At 52.0% G+C, this 21,932-nt stretch overlaps 1 protein-coding gene across 3 annotated transcripts in view; it reads left to right on the forward strand.

Annotated features, from left to right (window-relative positions):
* SRL (sarcalumenin) overlaps positions 1 to 21,932 on the forward strand; it is a gene marked incomplete at both ends in the record, with an annotated part of 45,091 nt that overhangs the window by 21,506 nt on the left and 1,653 nt on the right. The window contains 6 exons of one of the 3 annotated variants that reach the window (XM_080702579.1): positions 6,017 to 6,859; positions 7,001 to 7,513; positions 10,609 to 10,710; positions 12,140 to 12,235; positions 17,824 to 17,940; positions 18,885 to 19,118. In XM_080702579.1, the coding sequence (XP_080558705.1) occupies positions 6,017 to 6,859; positions 7,001 to 7,513; positions 10,609 to 10,710; positions 12,140 to 12,235; positions 17,824 to 17,940; positions 18,885 to 19,118 (1,905 nt within the window). The remainder of the gene's footprint in view (positions 1 to 6,016; positions 6,860 to 7,000; positions 7,514 to 10,608; positions 10,711 to 12,139; positions 12,236 to 17,823; positions 17,941 to 18,884; positions 19,119 to 21,932) is intronic. The other 2 variants (XM_080702580.1, XM_080702581.1) reach the window with 2 other exon arrangements.

Consider the following 21,932-nt stretch of genomic DNA (forward strand, 5'->3'; position numbering starts at 1 on the left):
GTGAGGGTCAAAGGCATTTTACTTTTGTGTGACTTTGGACTCCATAGTTTCAGTTGAAGTGGATGAGCAGCCGTGTAGAAGAACAACCACAGCAGATTCTTGTTAGAACCGTCTGCCAAGAAGACTCGGTCAGGCTGCGGTGGCGCTCACTCCAGGTGGGCTCAGAGAGACTGGCAAAAGGAAGGACCGAGTCCTGAGCTTTATCCTTCTGACCTCCAGTTTCAACTTCATTTCCTTTTCTTTTTTTTTTCTTTTTTTTTTTTTTTTGTGTGTGTGGTACCGGGGATGGAACCCAGGGGCATTGTACCTCTGAACTACACCCCCAGCCCTATTTTTTATTTTTTATTTTGAATCAGGGCCTCACTAAGTAGCTGAGGCTGGCCGTGAACCTGAGAGCCTCCTGTCTCAGCCTCCCAAGTCCTGGGATTACAAGCGCGCGCCACCACGCCCAACTCCCCTGGCCCTTGGTGTGAGGAGGTCAGAGCAGAGGCTCTCGGACCCTGGTGTTCCTTGGAGGGACCTTGGAGGACACACGGCTGCGCGCTGGCCCAGCCGCGGGGACGGGGCTCGAGGCCCAGCCATCTGAGGTATGTGCTTAGTGCTGTTCTCGGGAAGAGCTCTGCAGGAGTGACTTGAGGAGCAAACATCCACCTGTCCTGTGGCTCCATCAGGAGAGGTTGACCATACTTCCTTTTCTGCCCCGGAGGGCTATGAAGGAGGATCACAGAGTTGGACCGTGGGACTACCTTGGACACAGGAAGTCCTAGCGAGGATGAGATAAGATTTAGCTGAGAGCAGGTGCAGGAGGGGGCTTCTTGGGATGTTGGGGGAAATGACAGAGACTAGGGAAAGTATGTAAAGGGACAGGAAAGGGGCCATGATTGTCAGTCTCTGTCCTCCCTCCCTCCCCCCCTTTCTCTCTATTTTTTCTTCCTTCCTTTCTTTCTTCCTTCCTTCCTTTCTTTCTTTCTTTCTTTCCTCCTCCTCCTCCTCTTCCTCCTTTTTTTCCCCACGGGTCTGGGGATGGAACCCAAGGGCATTTGACCTCCGAGCTACACTCCCTGCCCTATTTTTTATTCTTTATTTTGAAACAGGGTCTCATTGAGTTGGGGAGGGCCTCACTAAGTAGCTGAGGCTGTCCGCGAACCATGATCCTCCAGTCTCAGCCTCCCGAATGCTGGGATGACAAGCATGAGCCACCGCGACCTCCTCCTCTTCCTCCTCCTTCCCCTTCCTCTTCTTCTTCCTCTTCCCCTCCTCCTCCTCCTTCTCCTCTTCTTTCTCTTCCTTCTTTCTTCTCCTTCTCCTTCTCCTTTCTTTCCTTTTTTTGGTGGTACTGGGGTTCCTGGAAACCCTTCTACCTCTGGGCTATACTCTCAGACCCATTTTTATATTTTTATTTGGAAACAGGGTCTCTTAAGCTCGCGCGGCTGGCTTCGAACCTGCACGATCCTCCTGTCTTTGCCTCCCAAGTGCGGGGATTACAAGTGTGCGCCACCATGCCCGCCCCTCCACTCCCTTTCTAAACATTGGGGCAGATAGACCCTAGAAAGAACTGTCTTGTCTTCCCTCTCCCTTAGACACTTTTGCAGAACCCTATCGCTTTGTGGACGTGGTTTGTCCATAAACACCTGGGGAGCAGAAAGAGCTCCAGACGGAGAGCTTTGGCAGTAGGCTCTGTCCAGCCCGACCCTGTCCTCCAGCCTCGAGAGCTCCCTGGCTAAGAGCTTCCTCCTTTCCAGATGGACTCATCGGCCCTTGGCGACCCGCTGAGTCCACGGAAAGTGCTTTGCAGTGAGTGAGGAGAGAGGAAAGAAAATCGAGGTGTTTGGTTGGGGACGGAGAGAGGAGAGGGACTGAGCCCAGGGCCCCGCGGAGGCTGACGGATGGCAGAGGGGCATCAGAGAGAGGAGCGCAGGCTTGTGCTGTGCTCCGCCTGGGTGTGAGTGGGGCGGGCTTCTGGGCCCAGCTGGGTGTGCTGTCCATGTGCTTTAACGTCGGTGTCGGGCCTGTTTGGGGCTGGGGCGGCTGTGTTGGCGGCAGCACACACAGTGCGGTACTTCATGTCCAGGGACGGGCCCAGGTTAATTTTACCAGGATTCAGCGCACCCAGGGGTCCTCTGTGCCCTCCCACATCTCCTGCTCCAGGCACCTGCAGGGGCCCTAGCAAGAAGCTGGGAAGGCCAGGGAAGGAGGGAAGTTCTTTGGATCTCAAGGAATTGAGCTGAGCGTAAAGGAAAGCTCCCTGGCCCTGATGTGTCTCCCAGGGGAGACTTGGCCCAATGGCATGGCTGCTTCCTGGGGCTCGAGCTCTGGAGGCCCAATAGGATAGCTTGTTTCATTAAGACACTTTGTCAGGGGAGTTATTTTTATCCCAGGAAGGAAGATCACAGGGCACGAAGCCATCACCCTTAGTCATTTTCACTCCAAATTGTTCAGCAGAATATCAGGGGCAGCTTGGCAGGAGGATGTATAAACCAGGGAAGACCGTGGATGTAAACGTAGATAATAGATGCACAGCCAGCTCCCTGTTCAGGGCTCAGGATGGGCACACAGTGTGAAGGTCAGGGAAACCCCAGCGTCTGCGGTCCTCTTGGGATTGTGTGGGCTTCTCATTCCCACTGGAGACAGAGGTCTTTTGAGACTATCAGGAGGTCAGAGCTAGAGTCCAAGAGGCTCAGTATCTTCACCATCACTGCCGCACGATCAGCACCACCACCACCACCACCAGCACCACCACCACCACCATCATTATCATCTCGTCATCGATGACAGGGACCTGTGGAAAGGGCTAGATTTGCAGAGGAGAGCCCCCAATCACTGCTGTTCCGAGAGCAAATGCCAGGCCCTGGGAGACCCATCCTGACTTGGGAGCCCAGTGGGCAGCCTCCCAATAAGGAGGCGCTGGGCGCAGAAGCCGATGAGTCAGGATTATTTGGTTTAGCTGTTGTAGTGGTTTGCAACTTTGTGTTAGAATTGTTGTTGTTATTATTATTATTTGTGGTACTGGGGATGGAACCTAGGGGTATTCTACCTTCTAGCTAGAGCCCAGCCCTATTTTGTAGTCTTTATTTTGAAACAGGGTCTCACTGAGTTGCAAAGGGCCTCATGAACCACAATCCTCCTCTTGCAGCCTCCCAAATGCTGGGATTACGAATGTGTGCCACTACGGTGCCCAGCTTGTGTTAGAATTATTGAAGAATTCTTCTAAGTTCTGATACTGGGCTATGCCTTGGACTATTTAAATCAGAACCACTGGAGAAGGGGAGGAAATATGGGACTAAGATGCGGGTAGTTCCAACACGTAGCTGGTGCTGGAACCGCAGCTGAAAGGCAGTTTCATGGGTGGTGCAGGTCAGCACCTCGAACCGTGCCGTGTAAGTGAATGACCGGGCGTCTCGTTTCATGCTGACTCTGATCGGCGGTCGTGGTGGGGCCTGCGGTCTGCATTGCCTGCAAGCTTCCTGGTGGTGCTGAGGCCCCTGGCCCAGCTCATGCTCTGAGGGGCGGGAACCTGCGGGGGGACAGGCAGACTCTTGGAGTCCAGTGACCTCAGCCAGTTCCTGGCTACGTGAGGTGGGTAAGGCCCCCTGGCTCTGGCTCCAGACTTCCCATCTGTAAAGCCGGGATATGAGTAATACTTGTTTTCTAAGAGCGAGTAAGATTAAGTAAATTCAGTGAGATTAAGTGAATTGATGTTTTATATTGCCTGGCACACTGAATAATTATACAAATATATCTCCTATGATACGTATTACACTCTTGCTGCTTGGAGGACTGTCAACGGCTTTGGGCTAAACTAAGTTCCTGCCATGGACTCTCATCCAGGGGTGGGGCTTGGGAGCTAGAGATGCAGGGAAAGGAATCTGGGCTTAGAGGTATTTAGGTGATAATAGAAGTTTGTCTGTCTGTCTTTCTTTCTTTCTTTCTTTCTTTCTTTCTTTCTTTCTTTCTTTCTTTGTGGTACTGGGGCTTGAACCTAGGGCCTCATGTGTGCTAGGCAAATGCTCTATCATCCTCGGTCCCAGTTTTTTTTTTCAGTACTGGGGATGGAACACAGGGGAATTTGACCTCCGAGGCACACACCTCCAGCCCTATTTTGTAGTCTTTATTTTGAAACAGGGTCTCTCACTGAGTTGTGGAGGTCTCATTAAGTAGCCGAGGCTAGCCGCAAACCTGCAATCCTCCTGTCTCAGACTCCCAAGTACTGGGATTACAAGTGTGGGCCACCACGCCCGGCTTCAGCCCCACTTTTAAAACTATTTTATTTTGAGACAAAGTCTCACTAAGTTGACCAGGCTGGCCTCAAATTTGTAATCTTCCTGCCTTGGCCTCCCAAGTCACTTAAGATTAAAGGGGTATGCCACCATGCCTGGCTCACAGAGGAACTATAAATGAGTGACATCCAGTTCCCCATCCTGCCTCCAACTAAGGGCCCGGGAATTCCTATTGTTATCCCTATATTCCATATACAACCACAGACCTCTTCTAGCACTTTCTGTGGGTCTGGGAACACATAATTAAGACATGGTTCCTGCTGTCCAGGAGCAATCTGGAGCGTGAGCCTTGGGATAAGGCACCTGCAGGCAGGGGTCCCCCAGAAAAGGCTCCCCCGCGCCCCCGCGCACCACGAGTTGGCAGTTCCACTCACTCCTTAGCCACCTTGGTGCCATGTGACTGGGGCAGGTCAAAGACCATGACTAATTCAGCTCTAAATTTTGGAAGCAATGGAGGAGGTAAAATGTAGTCATGTTTCTGAAACTGCTTGGGGGAAGCGTTTAATGTATGAGTGTGCAAGTTTCCTTTATAACGAGAGGCTTCAACGTTTCCCATCCTTCTGAATTTGATGCAAGTTGGCTGATTGCAGGCCCCAGTGAGAACAAGGCCTTCCCTGGTCCTTGGGGGCTGCTCCAGCTTTTGGAGAGCACCCAGCAGAGGGCTTTCTTCATGGGAGGGGGAGATAGGAGCACCAGGCGTGGCCTGGGAGAAGGGGGGACCTGGCCTAGAGGTAGGGCAAGAGACCTTGAGAGTCAAGTGAAATACCTCAGCCACCCAAGGTGGGGTGCATGTGGCCCCCTCATCCCCATGAGTCTATGCTGTCCTCCCATGGTGGGGCCTCCTCCTTGAACAGATCCCAGTCTAGGTATGAGGGCAAAAGGGATAGGCCCAACCCCCACTTCCCACTGCATTTTCCAAAGATATTAAACTTGATCCTGGCAGTAGTCTCTGGCCCAGATGGAGCCCCGTTTGCTCTCTCTGCTCTGCTCTTCCTGCGTCCTCCCCTCTCAGGGCAACACTGCAGGCCCTTAGAAGGGGATCCCCTCAGAAGGGGTTGGCTGAGGCCACTGGGAAGCCCAGGCCCTGCCCGTTTTGGATATCTCCTCTGCAGGCCCTGTCCCCTCTAATCTAAGGCAGCAAGGCCAGCAAATGCCTGCCCTTAAGGGGACAGGGCTAGCTGTGTGACTTAATAAGGTTGAGAGCCACAAGTAATCCCCTAAGTACTTTGCCATGTAACCTAAGATTATCTGGCCTGCAAACACCTGTTTTCACCCCTTTGCTGAGAGCAGTATAAAAAGCATGCTGGTTAATGACTCTAGGAACTGAGAGGGGTGGCATGTACAAGCATTTGTCCTCTCTTGGAAGTATCTCCTCGTGAGCCAGGCTGCACGTGCCTGTCAGCAAGGCTGAGGGAGGGCTGGAAGGCTCGCCCAAGTTCCGTCCATAGGCGGTCATTGGGACCTAGCGGTGAGACTCAAGCTTGGGAACAGGGTTCGGGGCCTCTCCGGCTGACTCCCTTAGTGATGGGTGGTGGGTCAGTCCTTTAACGCTCTGATCCAGGGTCCCCACATCTTAGGAGGGAGGCAGGCGGTCCTGAAGACCCAGGGAGGGAGGCATGATGCTCCGCACAGGTACACACCACACTCCCCGGAGAGGGAGCTAGATTGATGTAGACTCTTTTGAGAAGCAGACCAAGTGCCAACCCCATGAACTGACCAATCATGTTCTAATCATTTAGAACTGCAAGTCCCTGCTTCGGGTGGCACAGAAGATGTTGGCAATTTGTTGGAGAATCATTTCTCTGCTGGAGACGCGAGTCTAGAGGAGAAAGAAAGGGCGCTTTATGCAGATGCGGCCCCTCCAGACAAGAATCTGCTCCTTCGCTACCCAGACGGCAGGGAGGCGGAGAGTTCGGAGACCACCACCGGAGCCCCTCCGGCTGCCACTGGCCCGGGCTCGGAGCTGGAAGCCGGCCTCTCCAGCGCCTCAGCTGCAGAGTCAGCTCTGCCTGGGGATGCTGCGAGGACTGGGGAGGAAGAGGAGGTCCCGGCAGCTGCAGGCACCCCTCCTCCAGGAGGGGATGAGGGGCCCGTGCAAGAGGAGAGGCCAGAGCTCAGTTCGGGAGAGGGACCGGGAGATGAGGCTGGGCTGGGGCCCCCCACCACAGGAGCTGGCAGCAGGGAGACAGAAGAACAGGCGGGAAGTGACAAGGTCCCCGGGGACGTGGAGGGAGTCCCAGGAGATGGCCCCGTGCAGGGAGTAGTGGCAGGGACGGCAGAGCCAGGAGCCTTGGGGGTCTCTCCTAGCTTAGAGGGTGAAGAGGTCCATACCCCAGAGGCGGAAGGTGAGAGCAGCCCTGGCGATCACCAGTCTGTAGGGCCAGAGGGAGCCCCTGTGCCCTCATCTGCAGAAAAGTCACAGCCTGATGTAGACACAGAAGCCGGGAAGGAGACTGAGGACCAGCCCCAGCCTCAGGACCATGTCCCAGAAGGAGAAGGCCAGGCCAGCCTGGGGCCTGATCACCAGCTCACAGAGCCAGGCGGAATCCTTGATACCACATCTGTGGGAGAAGAGTCAGAGGATGGCACAGACACAGAAGCCGGGCAGGGGGCTGAGGAGCAGTCCCCGTCGTCGCAGGTTCATGCCCCGGAAGTGGAGGGCGAGGGCGGCCTGGGGCCTGCTCACCAGCCCGCGGGGCTAGACGGAGACGCTGATACCACAGCCGCAGCGGCAGAGCTGGAGCCTGATGTGGGCACAGAAGCCAGGGAGAGGGCTGAGGACCAGGGAGAGCCCAGCCCCAGCCAGGAGGCCGGCCTAGCCCCAGAGGCCGGCGAAGAGTCGGGGGGCACCCAGAGCGCCAGGGCCGGGGAGGCCGAGGCGGACCATCTCCCTGAGGGCCAGGGGCCAGGCGCGCCTGAGGAGGGCCCGGAGGAGGCCTCCTCTGAAGAGGAGGGTGGTGACGAAGGTGGGAGTGGGGAGGAAGGAGAAACGCCATCCAAAGAAGAGTCTGGAGAAGACAGTGGCGACGGGGCTAGCTCAGAAGAAGGGGGCGCCTCCCAGGAGGCCGGGGAGCCCCAAGAAGCAGCAGGAACCGCAGGCTCCGGCGAGGAGGGGGCCCAGCGTGGCTCGGAGGAACAGAACACGGGGTCTGAGGGTGGCGAGGCCCGGGACGCCGAGGCAGAGGAGCCTGAAGAGGGACATCCGGGGAGGGGGAACCCCATAATTGCCCCTCAGGGTACGAATTCATTTCTTAAGGCAACTCCAGCATCTTGGACAGCCACATTCTTCCCGAAAATCTTGTATGTAGAGTAACAGGAACAGGGCTCAGGAGGGCCCCTCACTTGTCCGGGCACCAGCTCAGGGAGTTGGCCTCAGGCGGCTTCAGCGTGGCGGGACTGAGCTAGAAGGTCCACAGGGACCTGGCCCCCTCTGAGGACTTGACTTTAGCAGGGCGAGTGGCTTAAGGACCCGGGGACAGCATACTGGCAGCAGGATTGAGGGCCCGAGGCTGGTGGAGGGGAATTGGTGGTGGGCTGGGAATCGCCTGGCATTCGCTTTGTACACTGGGACCTGGGTGTCCCCTGAAGACCTCCCACAGGAAGCATGGGGTGTTGGGAGCGAGCGGTCAGGACTGTGACAGGGAAACTCAGGCTGACTGCAGCCGCTGAAGAGCTGGCGCCTCAAAAGTAGGAGAGAAGCCTCAAAGGGCTAGAAGAGCCGGGCGCAGTGGACACCTGCGATCCCAGTACTTGGGAGGCCGAGACAGGACAGTTGCACGTTGGAGGCCAGTCAGCAACTTAGATCTTGTTTCCAAAAAAAAAAAAAAAAAAAAAAAAAAAATATATATATATATATATATATATATATATATATATATATATATGTATATATATAAAGGGCTGGGGGAAGCCGGGCTCGGTGGCGCATGCTTGTAATCCCAGTACTTGGAAGTCTTAGACAGGAGGATCGTGGGTTCTTGGACAGCCTCAGCTACTTAGTGAGCCCGTCTGCAATTTAAATGAGACCCTCTTTCAAAATAAAGGATAAAAAATAGGGCAGGGGCCGGGCGTGGTGGCACACGCTTGTAATCCCCGCGCTTGGGAGGCGGAGACAGGAGGATCCCACTGGTTCAAAGCCAGCCGTGCTGGCTTAAGAGACCCTGTTTCCAAATAAAAATATAAAATTAGGTCTGGGAGTGTAGCCCAGAGGTAGAAGGGCTTCCAGGAACCCCAGTACCACCACCAAAAAAAAAAAAAAAAAAAAAAAAAAGAATATATAAATAAAAATAAAGGCTGGGTGTAGCCAGGTGTGGTGGAACATGTTTGTGATCCCAATTCTTGGGAGGCTGAGACAGGAGGATCATGGGTTCTCAGACAGCCTCAGCCACTTAGTGAGATCCTGTTTCAAAATAAAGAATAAAAAATAGGGTTGGGGTTGTAGCTCAGAAGTAGAATGCCCTTGGGTTCCATCCCCAGTACTGCAAAATAAATAAATAAATAAATAAATAAATAAATAAATAAGGAGAGGGCAGCGTTGGGGCCGCATCTCCTTCTGAGGTGCTCAGGCCCCTCAGGCCTCGTCCACTACTTGCCATCAGCGCAGAAGCGGCGGGGGTGGGGGCGTTCAGGGTGCAGCTGGATCAGGTCTTCACTTTTCCAGCTTCCGCTCAGGTCTCTTTGTAGACCTGAATGTGTATACTCTCTGTCAGGTACTTTCACCCTCCCTAAAGTGGGCAGGGCTGCAGTCAGTAAGCACCTTGCTCCTTTCCCTGTTTTCCCTTCCGGGTCGGGGGGTCAGGGGCTGTCTGGGTTTGATTTGAGATGCTCTGCGAGGCATATTGAAACCAGCCTCCCTCCGCCCCACAGGCCTAAGTCCACCCCTCCTAATCTACTCTTCTGAGCAGACAGCCTGGCTAGGAATGGCTTCCACTTTGGTTAGGCTTGGCTTAGGCCAGGAAGGGGAGTAGCCCTCTGCCCAGGAACTGGCAGTGGGCACGGGCATCTCATGTCTGCTTGTTCAGAGGAACAGTTGGCCCCCAGCTCACACGGGCACACCAGACACGCGCTGGCGCCTCCCTCTCTTTCTCCACCTGCGTGGCCCTGAGAAGAAGCTCGTTTGCTGTGCAGCCGCCTGCTTAGTGCCCCTCGCTGGCTCCCATCACTTAGGGACAACAGTCTACCGGGCCATCGGACCAGCCCCGCAGTCCCCAGCTCCCGCGCCTGGCCCTCGGCTGACCACAGCCTTCTTCCTGCTTCTTGCCAAAACATCTTTTATCTGGTCCTTCACAGAAAACTCTTCTTCCTTCTTCACTAGTTAACAGCAGTGGACCTCCAGGAAGGGTTCTCTGGCTTCCCCTGCCAAGGCCTTAGGCATACTTCCTAGGCTCTCATAATCACTGGGATTCTTCTTAATTGTTCATAGTTGTTAAGTATTTTTTTAAAGACCATTCATCAAAGCCAGGTGTGGTGGTGCACGCTTGTAATCCCAGCATTCAGGAGGCTGAGACAGGAGGATCATGGTTCTTGGCCAGTCTCAGCTACTTCATGAGGCCCTTTGCAACTCAGTGAGACCCTGTTTCAAAATAAAGAATAGAAACTAGGGAGCCGGGCATGGTGGCCCACGCTTGTAATCCCAGCATTTGGGCAGCTGAGACAGGAAGATTGCGGTTCACAGACAGCCTTAGCTACTTAGTGAGGACCTCTGCAACTCACTGAGACCCAGTTTCAAAATAAAGAATAGGCTGGGCGTGGTGGCGCATGCTTGTAATCCCCACGCTTGGGAGGCGGAGACAGGAGGATCGTGCAGGTTTGAAGCCAGCCTCGCTGGCTTAAGAGACCCTGTTTCCAATTAAAATATAAAAATGGGCCTGGGCGTATAGCCTGGAGGTAGAAGGGTTTCCAGGAACCCCAGTACCACCAAAATAATAATAAGAATAAGAATAAATAAAAATAAGGCAGGGGATGTAGATCCGAGGTCGAATGCCCCTGGGTCCCGAAAAAAAAACCAAAAAAAACGACTGTTCATCAGTTCTCTCCTACGGGATTGCAGGAACGCTCCGGAGGGCAGGGTGCCTCCTATGTGGGTGCCACTGCGTTCCCAGAATGAGGTGTTTGGCATGTAGCGGGTGCTCAATACATCTTTGTTGAGTAAGTGAAACGAATCTTGACACTTTGCAGCTGAGTCGGGATTGTCAGATTCCATCCCACAGACAGAGCTCAGTTCAGATCAACCCAGCAGTTCGTTCAGCACTTATTTGAGGCCCGGCCCTGGTCCGTCTCTTAGAGCGGCGCTGAGCTTGGCCCTGACCTTGTTGTCTGCTTTTCCCCTCAGAAGAGTCGGAGGATGTGAGTGAAGACGCCCCGTTGAGGGACCGCTCCCACATCGAGAAAACCCTGATGCTGAATGAGGACAAACCGGCCGACGATTACTCGGGTAATCCCAGGAGGGAGGTACTGGGCGGGAGGGCACATCAGGGCTGCAGCTGTGAGGCCAGAGGACACCACAGGGAGGAGGAGGGCCCTGCAGGTGTGTGCTGTGTGCGGAGGGCCGTGCGAGGAGGCTCTATGCAGGGCCACGGAGGGGCCTCCAGGCTGGCAGGGAGGCAGGTGGCAGTCCAAGCAGAGGGACCACCGTGAGCACGAAGGGCGCATCCCAGGGCCCCTGCCCCAGTGCACTGGCCCCTGCGCTCTGGCAGAGAGGATGGTTAGCAAGAATTTAGCCCATTTGCTTTGCATTTTAGTTGACAAAACCCTCTCATGTGCAGTGTTTTGTTTTATCACCGTAATAGCCCAACAAGCCAGCCGGTCTCGAGCGAGGCAGCAATTTACTCTGGGTACAGCCAGAGAGCAGCAGCCTGAGTGCCAGAGCCCCTCCAGCCTGATTCTCGGTCTCATGTGCCATCCTCCTGGGCTCGCACTTGACAGGGTGTGGGGTCATGCTCTCCTAGGTGGACACCTGGGATGTCTGGATCCTCCAGGGGCCCAGCCCTGGGTGCAGTGGGGGGCTGCAGGCCTGCTGAGTGCCTGGCCTCTTTGACCTCTGGTCCTAGGCAGGAGAGAGAGAGAGAGAGAGAGAGAGAGAGAGAGAGAGACAGACAGACAGACAGACAGACAGACTGACTGACTGACTGGTGAAATTCTCATTTCCCAGAGGATGGACCTTCAATCTGGAGGCACACTGTTGAAATGGGGGTGGAGGAGGAAATAGCTTTTTTTGTGTGTGGTACTGGGATGGAACCCAGGGGCATTCTACCTCTGTGCTACACCCCAGCCCTATATTTTATTCTTTATTTTGAAACAGGGTCTCACTGAGTTGTAAAGGGCCTCACTAAGTAGCTAAGGCTATCCGTGAACCCAGATCCTCCTGTTTCAGCCTCCCATATGCTGGGATTACAAGCGTGTGCCCCCATGCCCAGCCAATAGTAAAGCTAACTTTTTTTTTTTTTTTTTTTGGTGGTACGGGGTTCCTGGAAACCCTTCTACCTCTGGGCCACACTCCCAGACCTATTTTTTATACTTTTTTCTTTAGAAACAGGGTCTCTTAAGCCAGCGCGGCTGGCTACGAACCTGTGCGATCCTCCTGTCTATGCCTCCCAAGCACAGGTATTACAAGTGTGCGCCACCACGCTTGGCTAAAGCTAACTATTTCCAAAAGCTATAAAAAAGATAGTTCAGGAGGCTTTGCAGAGCGGGTAGAAGAATGCTTGCAGGGGATTGGGACATCACTCAGTCACTGGGCTGTGAACAGCGATGCTCCCCACCAGCGGGCAGGGGCAGAGCTGCCCGGGGTGTCTGAGCACCCACCGTGAGGAGCGGCCAGAGTGCGCTGGCCTGATGCTCTCCTTACCCCTTTCTGTCCCCAGCGGTGCTGCAGCGGCTCCGCAAGATCTACCACTCGTCCATCAAGCCCCTGGAGCAGTCTTACAAATACAACGAGCTTCGGCAGCACGAGATCACAGGTAGGGCGTGGCCAGAGTCGGGACCACACCTCCGACCCCCAGTCGCCCGGTGCCGCACCGTTCCCTTCTGTTTGTGATATGCACGAGGATGTCCGTCGGGCTGAGCTCTCCCGAGGAGGTGCACGGGACAGGGACCTCAGGACGGGACGTCCACGAGTGCCCAAGTAATGGAGAAGTGCAGGACACCGCCCACGGGGGTGACAGCACTTCACTGCTAAGTATTTATGAATCAGAAGCGCAGTTTTATTTTCAGGGCTGTGATGCAGGTTTCGACTCCTCCCATGTTTCTATTCGTTTATGGATTATGTTTGAGGTCTCTCATTGGCCTCGATTCCTCCCTTCCTCCTTATTACTCTTTCTCAGGGACTTTCTTTGGGCCTGGATTCTTTCAAAAATTAATTAATTAATTAATTAATTAATTTATTGTATGTAATACTGGGGATTGAGCCCAGGGGTGTTCTACCTCGGCTCTACACACCCAGCTCTATTTTATTTTATTTTGAAACAGGGTCTCCCTAGGTTGATGAGCGTCTCACTGCGTACTGAATCTGCTCTCAAACCTGTGATCCTCCTGTCTCAGCCTCCCAAGTACTGGGATTACAGGCGCGTACCACCATGCCCAGTCAAAAATGGGTTTTCAAAATAAAAAAAAATAAGACATGTTTCTTGTAAAAATTTTTTTGTAGTACTGGGGATTGAACCCAGGCACATTCTACCTCTGAACTACACTTCCAGCTCTATTTATCATTTTAAATTTTGAAACAGGGTCTCTCTAAGTTGCAGAGGGCCTCACTAAATTTCCTGAGGCTGGCTACCAACCAGTGATCCTCCTGTCTCAGCCTCCCAAGTACGGGGATTACAAGTATGCACTATCACAGAATAAGCTGGATATAGTGTCACAGGCCTGTAATCCCAGTTCTTGGGAGGCTGAGGCAGGAGGATCGCAGGTTGGAGGACAGTCTCAGCAAGTAGTGAGACTCTTATCAACCTAGTGAGACCCTGTTTCCAAATAAAAATAAAATAAGGCTGGGGGTATAGTTCAGACATAGAATGACTCTGAGTTCAATCCTCAGTGACTCCCCCCCCCACACCATCTACACAAAAAGTACAGAATAGTATAATTTTATTTTATTTTTTTTGCGATACTGGGAATTGAACTCGGGGCATTGTTCCTCCGAGTTACACCCTCAGACCTATTTTTTATTCTTTATTTAGAAACAGGGTCTCAGCAACTTGCGGAGGACCTCACTAAGTAGGTGAGACTGGCTCTGAACCCACGAGCCTCCTGTCTCAGCTTCCCAAGTACTGGGATTATAAGTATGTGTCACCATGCCTGGCAAAATAGTATACATCGAAAAATAAAACTTCCTCTCTTGAACTCAGCTTCTCCAACTCCACCCCAGGACCCCTACTTACAGTCTCTTATGGGGGCTCCCAATTGTACCCTTCGCATATGTGAGCATAGAAAGGATGTCTTTTTCTTCTTTGAACACTTTTATTGGCGCAATAAAGTGTCACATAGTAATGTCCATCACGTCAAGTGGACACATGCACACAGCTCTTGGTGGCCTTGCCCCGGCTCCCTCCCCTTCTCCTCCTTCCCATAACAGTTACAAACACTGCTATAATCGTTATATATTCTATGCAAATATATCTGTAGGATTTTTTTATGGTACTGTGGTGGAATGCAGGGTCATCCTACCTACGAACTACACCCCCAGCCCTATTTTTTATTCTTTATTTTGAAACAGGGTCTCACTGAGTTGCAAAGGGCCTCGCTAAGTAGTGGAGGCTGTCCTCAAACCCAGATCCTCCTGTCTCAGCCTCCCAAATGCTGGGATTACAAATGTGCGCCACCACACCTAGTTTGTGGGATGTTTTAAAAAGTGGAACACTTGAATTTAGCGTTTCAATAGCTAAATGCTCTCAAATACACTAATTTATATTCACCAGAACAGATGAGAGTCCTTATTGCCCCACAGCTGGCCTTTTTTTTTCTCTCTTCAGGTCTGGGGATGGAACCCAGGGGCATTCGACCTCCGAGCTATACTCCCTGCCCTATTTTTTATTCTTTATTTTGAAACAGGGTTGGTCTCACTCAAGTGCGGAGGGCCTCACTAAGTAGCTGAGACTCCATGAACTGTGGTCCTGTGGTCTCAGCCTCCCGAATGCTGGGATTACAAGCGTGCACCATCACACCCAGCTACAGCCTGCCATTTTATTTTTTATTTTTTTCATTTTTGTGGTACTGGGGGTGGAACCCAGGGGCTTTTATACTTCTGGGCTACACTCCCAGACTATTTTATACTTTGTTTGGAAACAGGGTCTCACTCAATTGCTGAGAACCTCACTAAGTAGCTGAGGCTGGCTTTGAACCTGTGCGATCCTCCTGTCTCAGCCTCCCAAGCGTGGGGATTACAAGCGTGCCCACCACGCCCGGCACAGCCTGCCATTTTAAAGTGCCACCTCTCTCTGTGGTGCTGGCGTTAGGACCCAAGCCCTCGTGCATGCTGGGCAAGTGCTTTACAACTGAGCTACGTGCCAGCCCTTATTGTTGGTGTAATTGTAACAGCACAAATCTCTTCTGGTCTTAATTGGCCATTATATTGATTCTCTCGAAGGCTCTAAAGTGGGCAGGGTATTAATAGCGTGAACAGTTCCTGCTTTACCCCCAATGTCCAGGAAGTGCCAGGTTACCCAGATCCCTCCCGTGAGCTCAGGATTATGACCTTCTGTCTCCTCCCCTGGTGAATACCTGCTCCGCGACTCCTTCCACGGTTTCTCACAAGCCCACCAGCCAGTTGTCCTCTTCGGCTTCTGGCGTGAGGGCCCACAGTCCCCGGTGCCCCTCCCTGTCCTCCGTGCTTACCTTCTCTTCCAGCCCTAACACCAAGAATGAAGTGGTGCTCCAGGGAACTCCTTCTGGAAGCCGCGGAGGCCCGGAGGCCGCCGGCTGTCCCAGGCATGGCGCCCTAGAGGGCGGGCCTGCGTCCCTGGCTCTGGACTTCCTTTCTGTACTTGGCTCTGCCAGTCTCTGGCCAGCTCCCGCATGACCTCCTGTCCCTGGGGCTCCTTGCTGGCCTCCCGCACGCTCGCGATGCCCCCTGCTGTAGAGAGCTGGCGTGTTGGCTCTGGGAAACCCTGGCGCTGTGGCCTCGTCTCCCATGACCTTGGTGCCACCTGGGCCTGGGAAAAGAGGCCTTTTGCGAAGTCTCTGTGCCTCTAACAAGGGACACCTGCCCCTCTCTCAGCCAGTCCATCCGCCTTCCCTCAGCCAGGTGGGACCTCGCTTGGGGATTTACAGGTAAAAAGGAAGGGGTGGGACCACAGCATTGCTTTCAGGCCAGTACACACATACTCGCCATTTACAAGACATCGTCTTCTAGAATTTAGCTTCACTCCAGAGAAAGAAAACCAGTGCATCAAAAGGCCAGGTGCAAGCTGGGCGTGGTGGTGCAGTCTTGTCATCCCAGCATTCGGGAGGCTGAGACAGGAGGATCGCAGTTCGTGGCCAGCCTCAGGTACTTAGTGAGGTCCTCTGTAACTCAGTGAGACCCTGTTTCAAAATAAAGAATAAAAATCAGGCTGGAGGTGTAGCTCAGAGGTAGAATGCCCCTGGGTTCAATTTCTAGTACTGCAAAAAAAAAAAAAAAAAAAAAAAAAAAAAAAGCCAGGTGCAAAGCTGGGCACAGTGGTACACACTTGTAATCCTAGTACAAGCTGGGCACAGTGGTACACACTTGTAATCCTAGTACTTGGGCAGCTGAAATAGATGATCACAAGTTCAAGACCCATGTGCAGTAACTTAGCAAGACTCTGTCTCAAAGTAAAAAATAAAAAGGGCTCAGTGGTAGAACATCATTGGGTTCAATCCCTAGTACCATACAAAAAGAGGGGAAAAATAAATGAGCAGCGTTTACCTACTAGAGGTGGTATTGTGGCCCAAGCAGAGGAACAGGGATGGAGGTCTCTCTACTGCATACCTTGTAAGACTGAGGATTTTTTTTTTTCAGTACTGGGGGTGGAACCCCGGGGCATTCTACCTCCGAGCTACACCCCCAGTTCTATTTTTTTTCAAAAGGGAAGATGACAATTTTTATTGTTATTACAAAAGCAAAACCTTTTTAACTTCAGTCATTTGAATAATTGCAAGAGCAGACCAAGGGCTTAAGCCTCACACAGGCACCGAGCCAGGCACAGCAGGCAGCTACAAATCAGAAGGAAAAGGTTTCTCTCCTCCCTAGGGCGCTCCCCTGCTTTGGAATTAGGCTACGAAACTCCGCAAACCTAATCAGTTCCCTTTAATCCTCTCTATTATTAAAAAATGAGATCTAGGTATTAACTAGCTGTCTAGTACAAACGTCACTAAACCCTGGCCTGAGAGTTACCCACATTTCCTTTAAAGCAGAGGAGACCGGTTAAGGAGCGTGTCCATTTCTGAGGGCGTGGCGAGTCCCTGCGATGGGACCATGATGGGACCACGCAGGCCCAGACCTGCCTCACCTAACGCAGGTGGAGGAAACGGAGGCGAGGAACCGTTCTATTTTTATTATTTATTCTGAAACAGGGTCTCACCGAGTTGCAAAGGACCTCATTTAGTGGCTGAGGCTGGCCGTGAACTGTGATCCTCCGGTCTCAGCCTCCCGAATGCTGGGATGACAAGCAACAAGCCTGCGCCACCACGCCTGGCTCTGTCCCTACATTTATTTTATTTTATTTATTTATTTTTTTGAGGGTCTGGGGATGGAACCCAGGGGCATTCGACCTCTGAGCTACGCCCCCTGCCCTATTTTTTATTCTTTATTTTGAAACAGGGTCTCACTAAGTTGCAGAGGGCCTCACTTAGTAGCTGAGGCTGTCTGTGAACCGCGATCCTCCGGTCTCAGCCTCCCGAATGCTGGGATTACACGCGTGCGTCACCACGCCAGGCTCTGCCCCTACATTTAAAAGAGTTAAAAACTCTTCATCCCCCCCCCCCCCCAAGAGCCCCAGCTGGCGTGGCCGAGGCAGGGTATCTCATCAGCAGGGCCATTAGAAGGCCTTGGACGCAGGACCCAAGAACCCACGGCTCCCCACTGAATTGTTGGGTCTTGGACACTGGCACAGTCGCCATAGGCTTCGGAGGCTAGTGTCTGGGACCGGCCCCAGCGCCCAGAGTTGGGCAGAGCCAGCGAGGAGGAAAGGGCTCAGAACAGGCAGGGCCGCGGTCCAGTGGGCTGAGATTGTGTGTTTCTCCCATGTCATTTTTGCTGTTTTCAATCCAAGTCGTAGTTTTAACTTCTTTCCCTGTGGAATCTCTGTCCTCCCTGTTTGTGAACTATTCTCCCCGGATCTAGCTGGAGTTAGAGTGAGCGCAGAGCTGACGTTTTGTTGAGTTCACCTAAATCCTCCTTCTGTGCCAAGGGTACGATGGCGTCTGGCGTCTTCTAAGTGAGTGGGCGCCTTTACAGAGCAAGGAAAGCGCCCCCGTCGCCACACGCGCGTGCCCCGGGGACCCCGCAGCTCGCAGGAAGACAGGCGGTGCAGAGGGCTCTGGGGACGGCGCCACTCCTGCTGTCCACTTCCATTATAATTCCCATTGCCCACAGATGGGGAAATTACGTCCAAGCCAATGGTGCTGTTCCTGGGACCGTGGAGTGTTGGCAAATCCACCATGATAAACTACCTCCTTGGGTTAGAAGATACTCGCTACCAGCTCTATACAGGTGAGAGAGAGAGAGAGAGAGAGAGAGAGAGAGGGAGGGAGGGAGGGAGGGAGGGAGAGAGAGAGAGAGAGGCACGCTAAGATGTTTGAATGTCATAAGTCAAAGCCTATGAAAAATTAAAACATTTATATGTCTTCAATATAATGAACAATACATATAAGAAACTGGTAGCTATACCAGTGTTCCTAGCTGCATTATTCAAACTAGTTCAAAAGTGTCAGCAACCCACACGTCTACCGATGGATGAATACATAACCAAAATGCGGTCTGCTCTTACAATGGAATGCTACTCAGTTTTATAAAGAAATGATATGGCTGGGCATGGTGGTACACGCCCACAATCCCAGTACTTGGGAGGCTGAGACAGGATGGTTGCAGGTTCAAAGCTAGCCTCAGCTATTTAGCAAGGCTCTTAGCAACTTAGTAAGACCCTGTTTCAAAAGCTAAAATAAGCCGGGCGTGGTGGCGCACGCTTGTAATTCCAGCGCTTGGGAGGCTGAGACAGAAGGAGCGCACAGGTTCGAAGCCAGCTTCAGTTACTTAGTGAGGCTCTCAGCAACTAAGTGAGAGCCTGTTTCCAAATAAAGTATAAAATAGGGCTGGGGGTGTAGCTCGGAGGTAGAAACCCCCTGGGTTCTACCTCCAGTACCACAAACACACACACACACACACACACAAACACACAAATCTAAAATAAAATAGGGCTGGGAGTATATTTCAGAGTTGGAACACCCTAGGTTCAACACACACACACACACACACACACACACACACACACACACACACACTAAAAAAAAAAAAAAAAAGGAAAAGGAAGAGAACAAAGAAAGGCCCAGCTTAGCAAGTGTCCATCCTTACGGCAACCCTCCCCGAGACACCGGGGCCCTTTGTGGTAGTCTGTTTCTGGAGATGACTGTTTCCCCACAATCGTCCCACGCCCGCAGGTGCCGAGCCCACCACGTCCGAGTTCACGGTGCTCATGCACGGGCCCAAGCTGAAGACCATCGAGGGCATCGTCATGGCTGCCGACAGCGCCCGCTCCTTCTCACCGCTGGAGAAGTTTGGCCAGAATTTCCTGGAGAAGCTGATTGGTATCGAGGTTCCCCACAAACTTCTAGAGCGGGTCACTTTTGTGGATACACCAGGCATCATTGAGAACCGCAAGCAGCAAGAAAGAGGTAATTTAGCATCCATCTTTGAAGAGCAAGCGCTCTGTTTTAGAAAAGTGTGTGTGTGTGTGTGTGTGTGTGTGTGTTATGTGTGTGTGAGTGTGTGTGTGTGTGTGAGTGTGTGTGTGTGTGTGTGACTGGGAATGGACGGACTTGGGCATCCTACCTCTGATCTACATCCCCAGCCCTATTTTATTTTTTCTTTTATTTATTATTATTATTGTTTTTTTTGTGGTACTGGTGATGAAATCCAGGGGCCTTCTGCCTTGGAGCTACATCCCCAGCCCTATTTTTTATTCTTTATTTGGAAACAGGGTCTCACTGAGTTGCTGAAGACCTCACTATGTAGCTGAGGCTGGTCACGAACCTGTGATCCTCCTGCTCAGCCTCCCAAGTACTAGTATTATAAGTGTGTGCCACCATGCCCAGCTTATTTTTTATTTTTATTTTGAAACAGGATCTCTAATCTTCCTGTCTCAGCTTCCCAAGAACTGGGATTATAGATGTGCACTGCCATGTCAGGCTAGAAAACTTTTTTTTTTTTGGTACTGAGGATTAAACCCAGGAGCATCCTACCTCTGAGCTGCACCCCCAGCCATATTTTATCTTTTATTTTATTATTATCTTTTTTGGTGGTACTGGGGTTCCTAGAAACCCTTTTACTTCCGGGCTACACTCCCAGACCTATTTTTTAAAAAAAATTTTTATTTGGGAACAGGGTCTCTTAAGCCAGCACAGCTGGCTTTGAACCTGCTCGATCCTCCTGTCTCCACCTCGCAAGTGCGGGGATTACAAGCGTGCGCCACCATGCCCGGCGTTATCTTTTTTTTTTTTTTTTTGGTGGTACTGGGGTTCCTAGAAGCCCTTCTACTTCCGGGCTACACTCCCAGACCTATTTTTACATTTTTTTTTTTTTTAATTTGGAAACAGGGTCTCCTAAGCCAGCGCGCACAGCTGGCTTCGAACCTGTGCGATCCTCCTGACTGCCTCCCAAGCACGGGGATTACAAGCGTGCGCCACCACGCCCGGCCCGGCGTTATCTTTTATTTTGAAACAGGGTCTAAGTTGCAGAAGCCTTCTCTAAGTTGCTGAGGATGGTTGTAAACCTGCAATTGTCCTGTCTCAGCCTCCCAAGTACAAGGATTCCAGGTGTGTGCCACCATGCCTGGCTAGGCTAGTGTTTGGTCAGCTGTTTCTGACAGTGGTTGGTAGGCAGGCAGGGGGAAGGCAGTGTGGCCAGTGCAGTCCAAGACCAGAAGAAGCATCCTTACCTCTACCCCCTCTTTATTTTTGCGGTACTGGGGATGGAACCCAGGAGCATTCTACCTCTGAGTAACACCCCCAGCCCTATTTTTTATTGTTGATTTTGAAACAGGATCTCACTAAGTTGAGGAGGGCCTCACTAAGTAGCTGAGGCTGCCTGTGAACCGCGATCCTCCTGTCTCAGCCTCCCAGATGCCGGGATTACAAGCGTGCCCACCACACCCGGCTTCCTCTACCCCCTTCTCGTTGTCACTGTGGTACCGCTCGGGTTGTGGCATGCCTTGCCCTCCTACTTGCCCAAGGATTGATTTGGGCCGGAGGTGGCTAACATTTTTCAGAGGAAGAACTGAACTTCAGGAGCTCCTAGAGGTCCGTCCTGGGGCTGACTTGTCTTTGAGAGGTCCCATCGGACCTGGCCTGGACTAACCAGGTACCAGCAGGTTTATTTGATTTCTAGCTCAACTGGGTCTGGGGCTCCTGGGCTTGCTCTGGGTTGAACCTGATCTTAAAGTCTTTTTATTCCCAGTTTCTGTATTGTCAGGCCAGATTCATTCTAAACCTTTAAGCCTGGTGTGGTGGCGCACGCTTGTAACCCCAGCATTTGGGAGGCTGAGACAGGAGGATCGTGGTTTGCGGAAAGCCTCAGCTACTTGGTGAGGTCCTCTGCAGACCCTGCTTCAAAATAAAGAATAAAGTCGGGTGTGGTGGTGCATGCTTGTAATCCCAGTGCTTGGGAGGCTGAGATAGGAGGATTGCACAGGTTCAAAGCCAGCCTCAGCTACTTAGTGAGGCTCTCAGCAACTCAGTGAGACCCTGTTTCAAAATAAAATATGAAATAGGTCAGGGGTGTAGCCCAGAGGTGAAAGGTCCCTGGGTTCCATCCTCAGGAACACACATACACACACAGAAAAAGAATAAAAACATAGGGCTGGGGGGATAGCTTGGAGGTAGAATGCCCTTGGGTTCTATCCCCAGTACCACAAACAAACAAACAAACAAACAAACAAACAATCTAAACCGTTATCAGATTCTCTAGAACCCTGCTTGCTTTCAGGTGTGAGAGGAATGCCCCTTAGGGCCTGGCACCCACGAGGCTCTGGCACGGGTGACTGAGTAGTGCTGACCCAAGGCCATCTGCATGATGAGTCCTCAATAGCGCTGGCCTAGGACTGCGCGACCAGGTCTCAGTTATGGTTATGATTCCCACTTGGGTTATAACTAAATCCTCTTTTATTAATAATAATATTATCACTCACTACAATAGTAAATAACCTTAGTTTATCCCTATTATGTGTGGATAATTTATGTATTATGGGCTGGTCATTGCAAAGAAAAATTCAGTCTCTTCAGGATAGGTCTTCTTTTTTTTTTTTTTTTTTGCGGGTCTGGGGGTGGAACCCAGGGGCATTTGACCTCCGAGCTCCACCCCCTGCTCAATTTTTTATTCTTTAATTTGAAACAGGGTCTCACTGAGTTGCAGAGGGCCTCACTAAGTAGCTGAGGCTGTCTGCGAACCGCGATCCTCCGGTCTCAGCCTCCCAAATGCTGGGATGACAAGCG

The sequence above is a fragment of the Muscardinus avellanarius genome (genome assembly GCF_963383645.1).
Source record: "Muscardinus avellanarius genome assembly, chromosome: 10".
Taxonomy (NCBI): Eukaryota; Metazoa; Chordata; class Mammalia; order Rodentia; family Gliridae; genus Muscardinus; species Muscardinus avellanarius.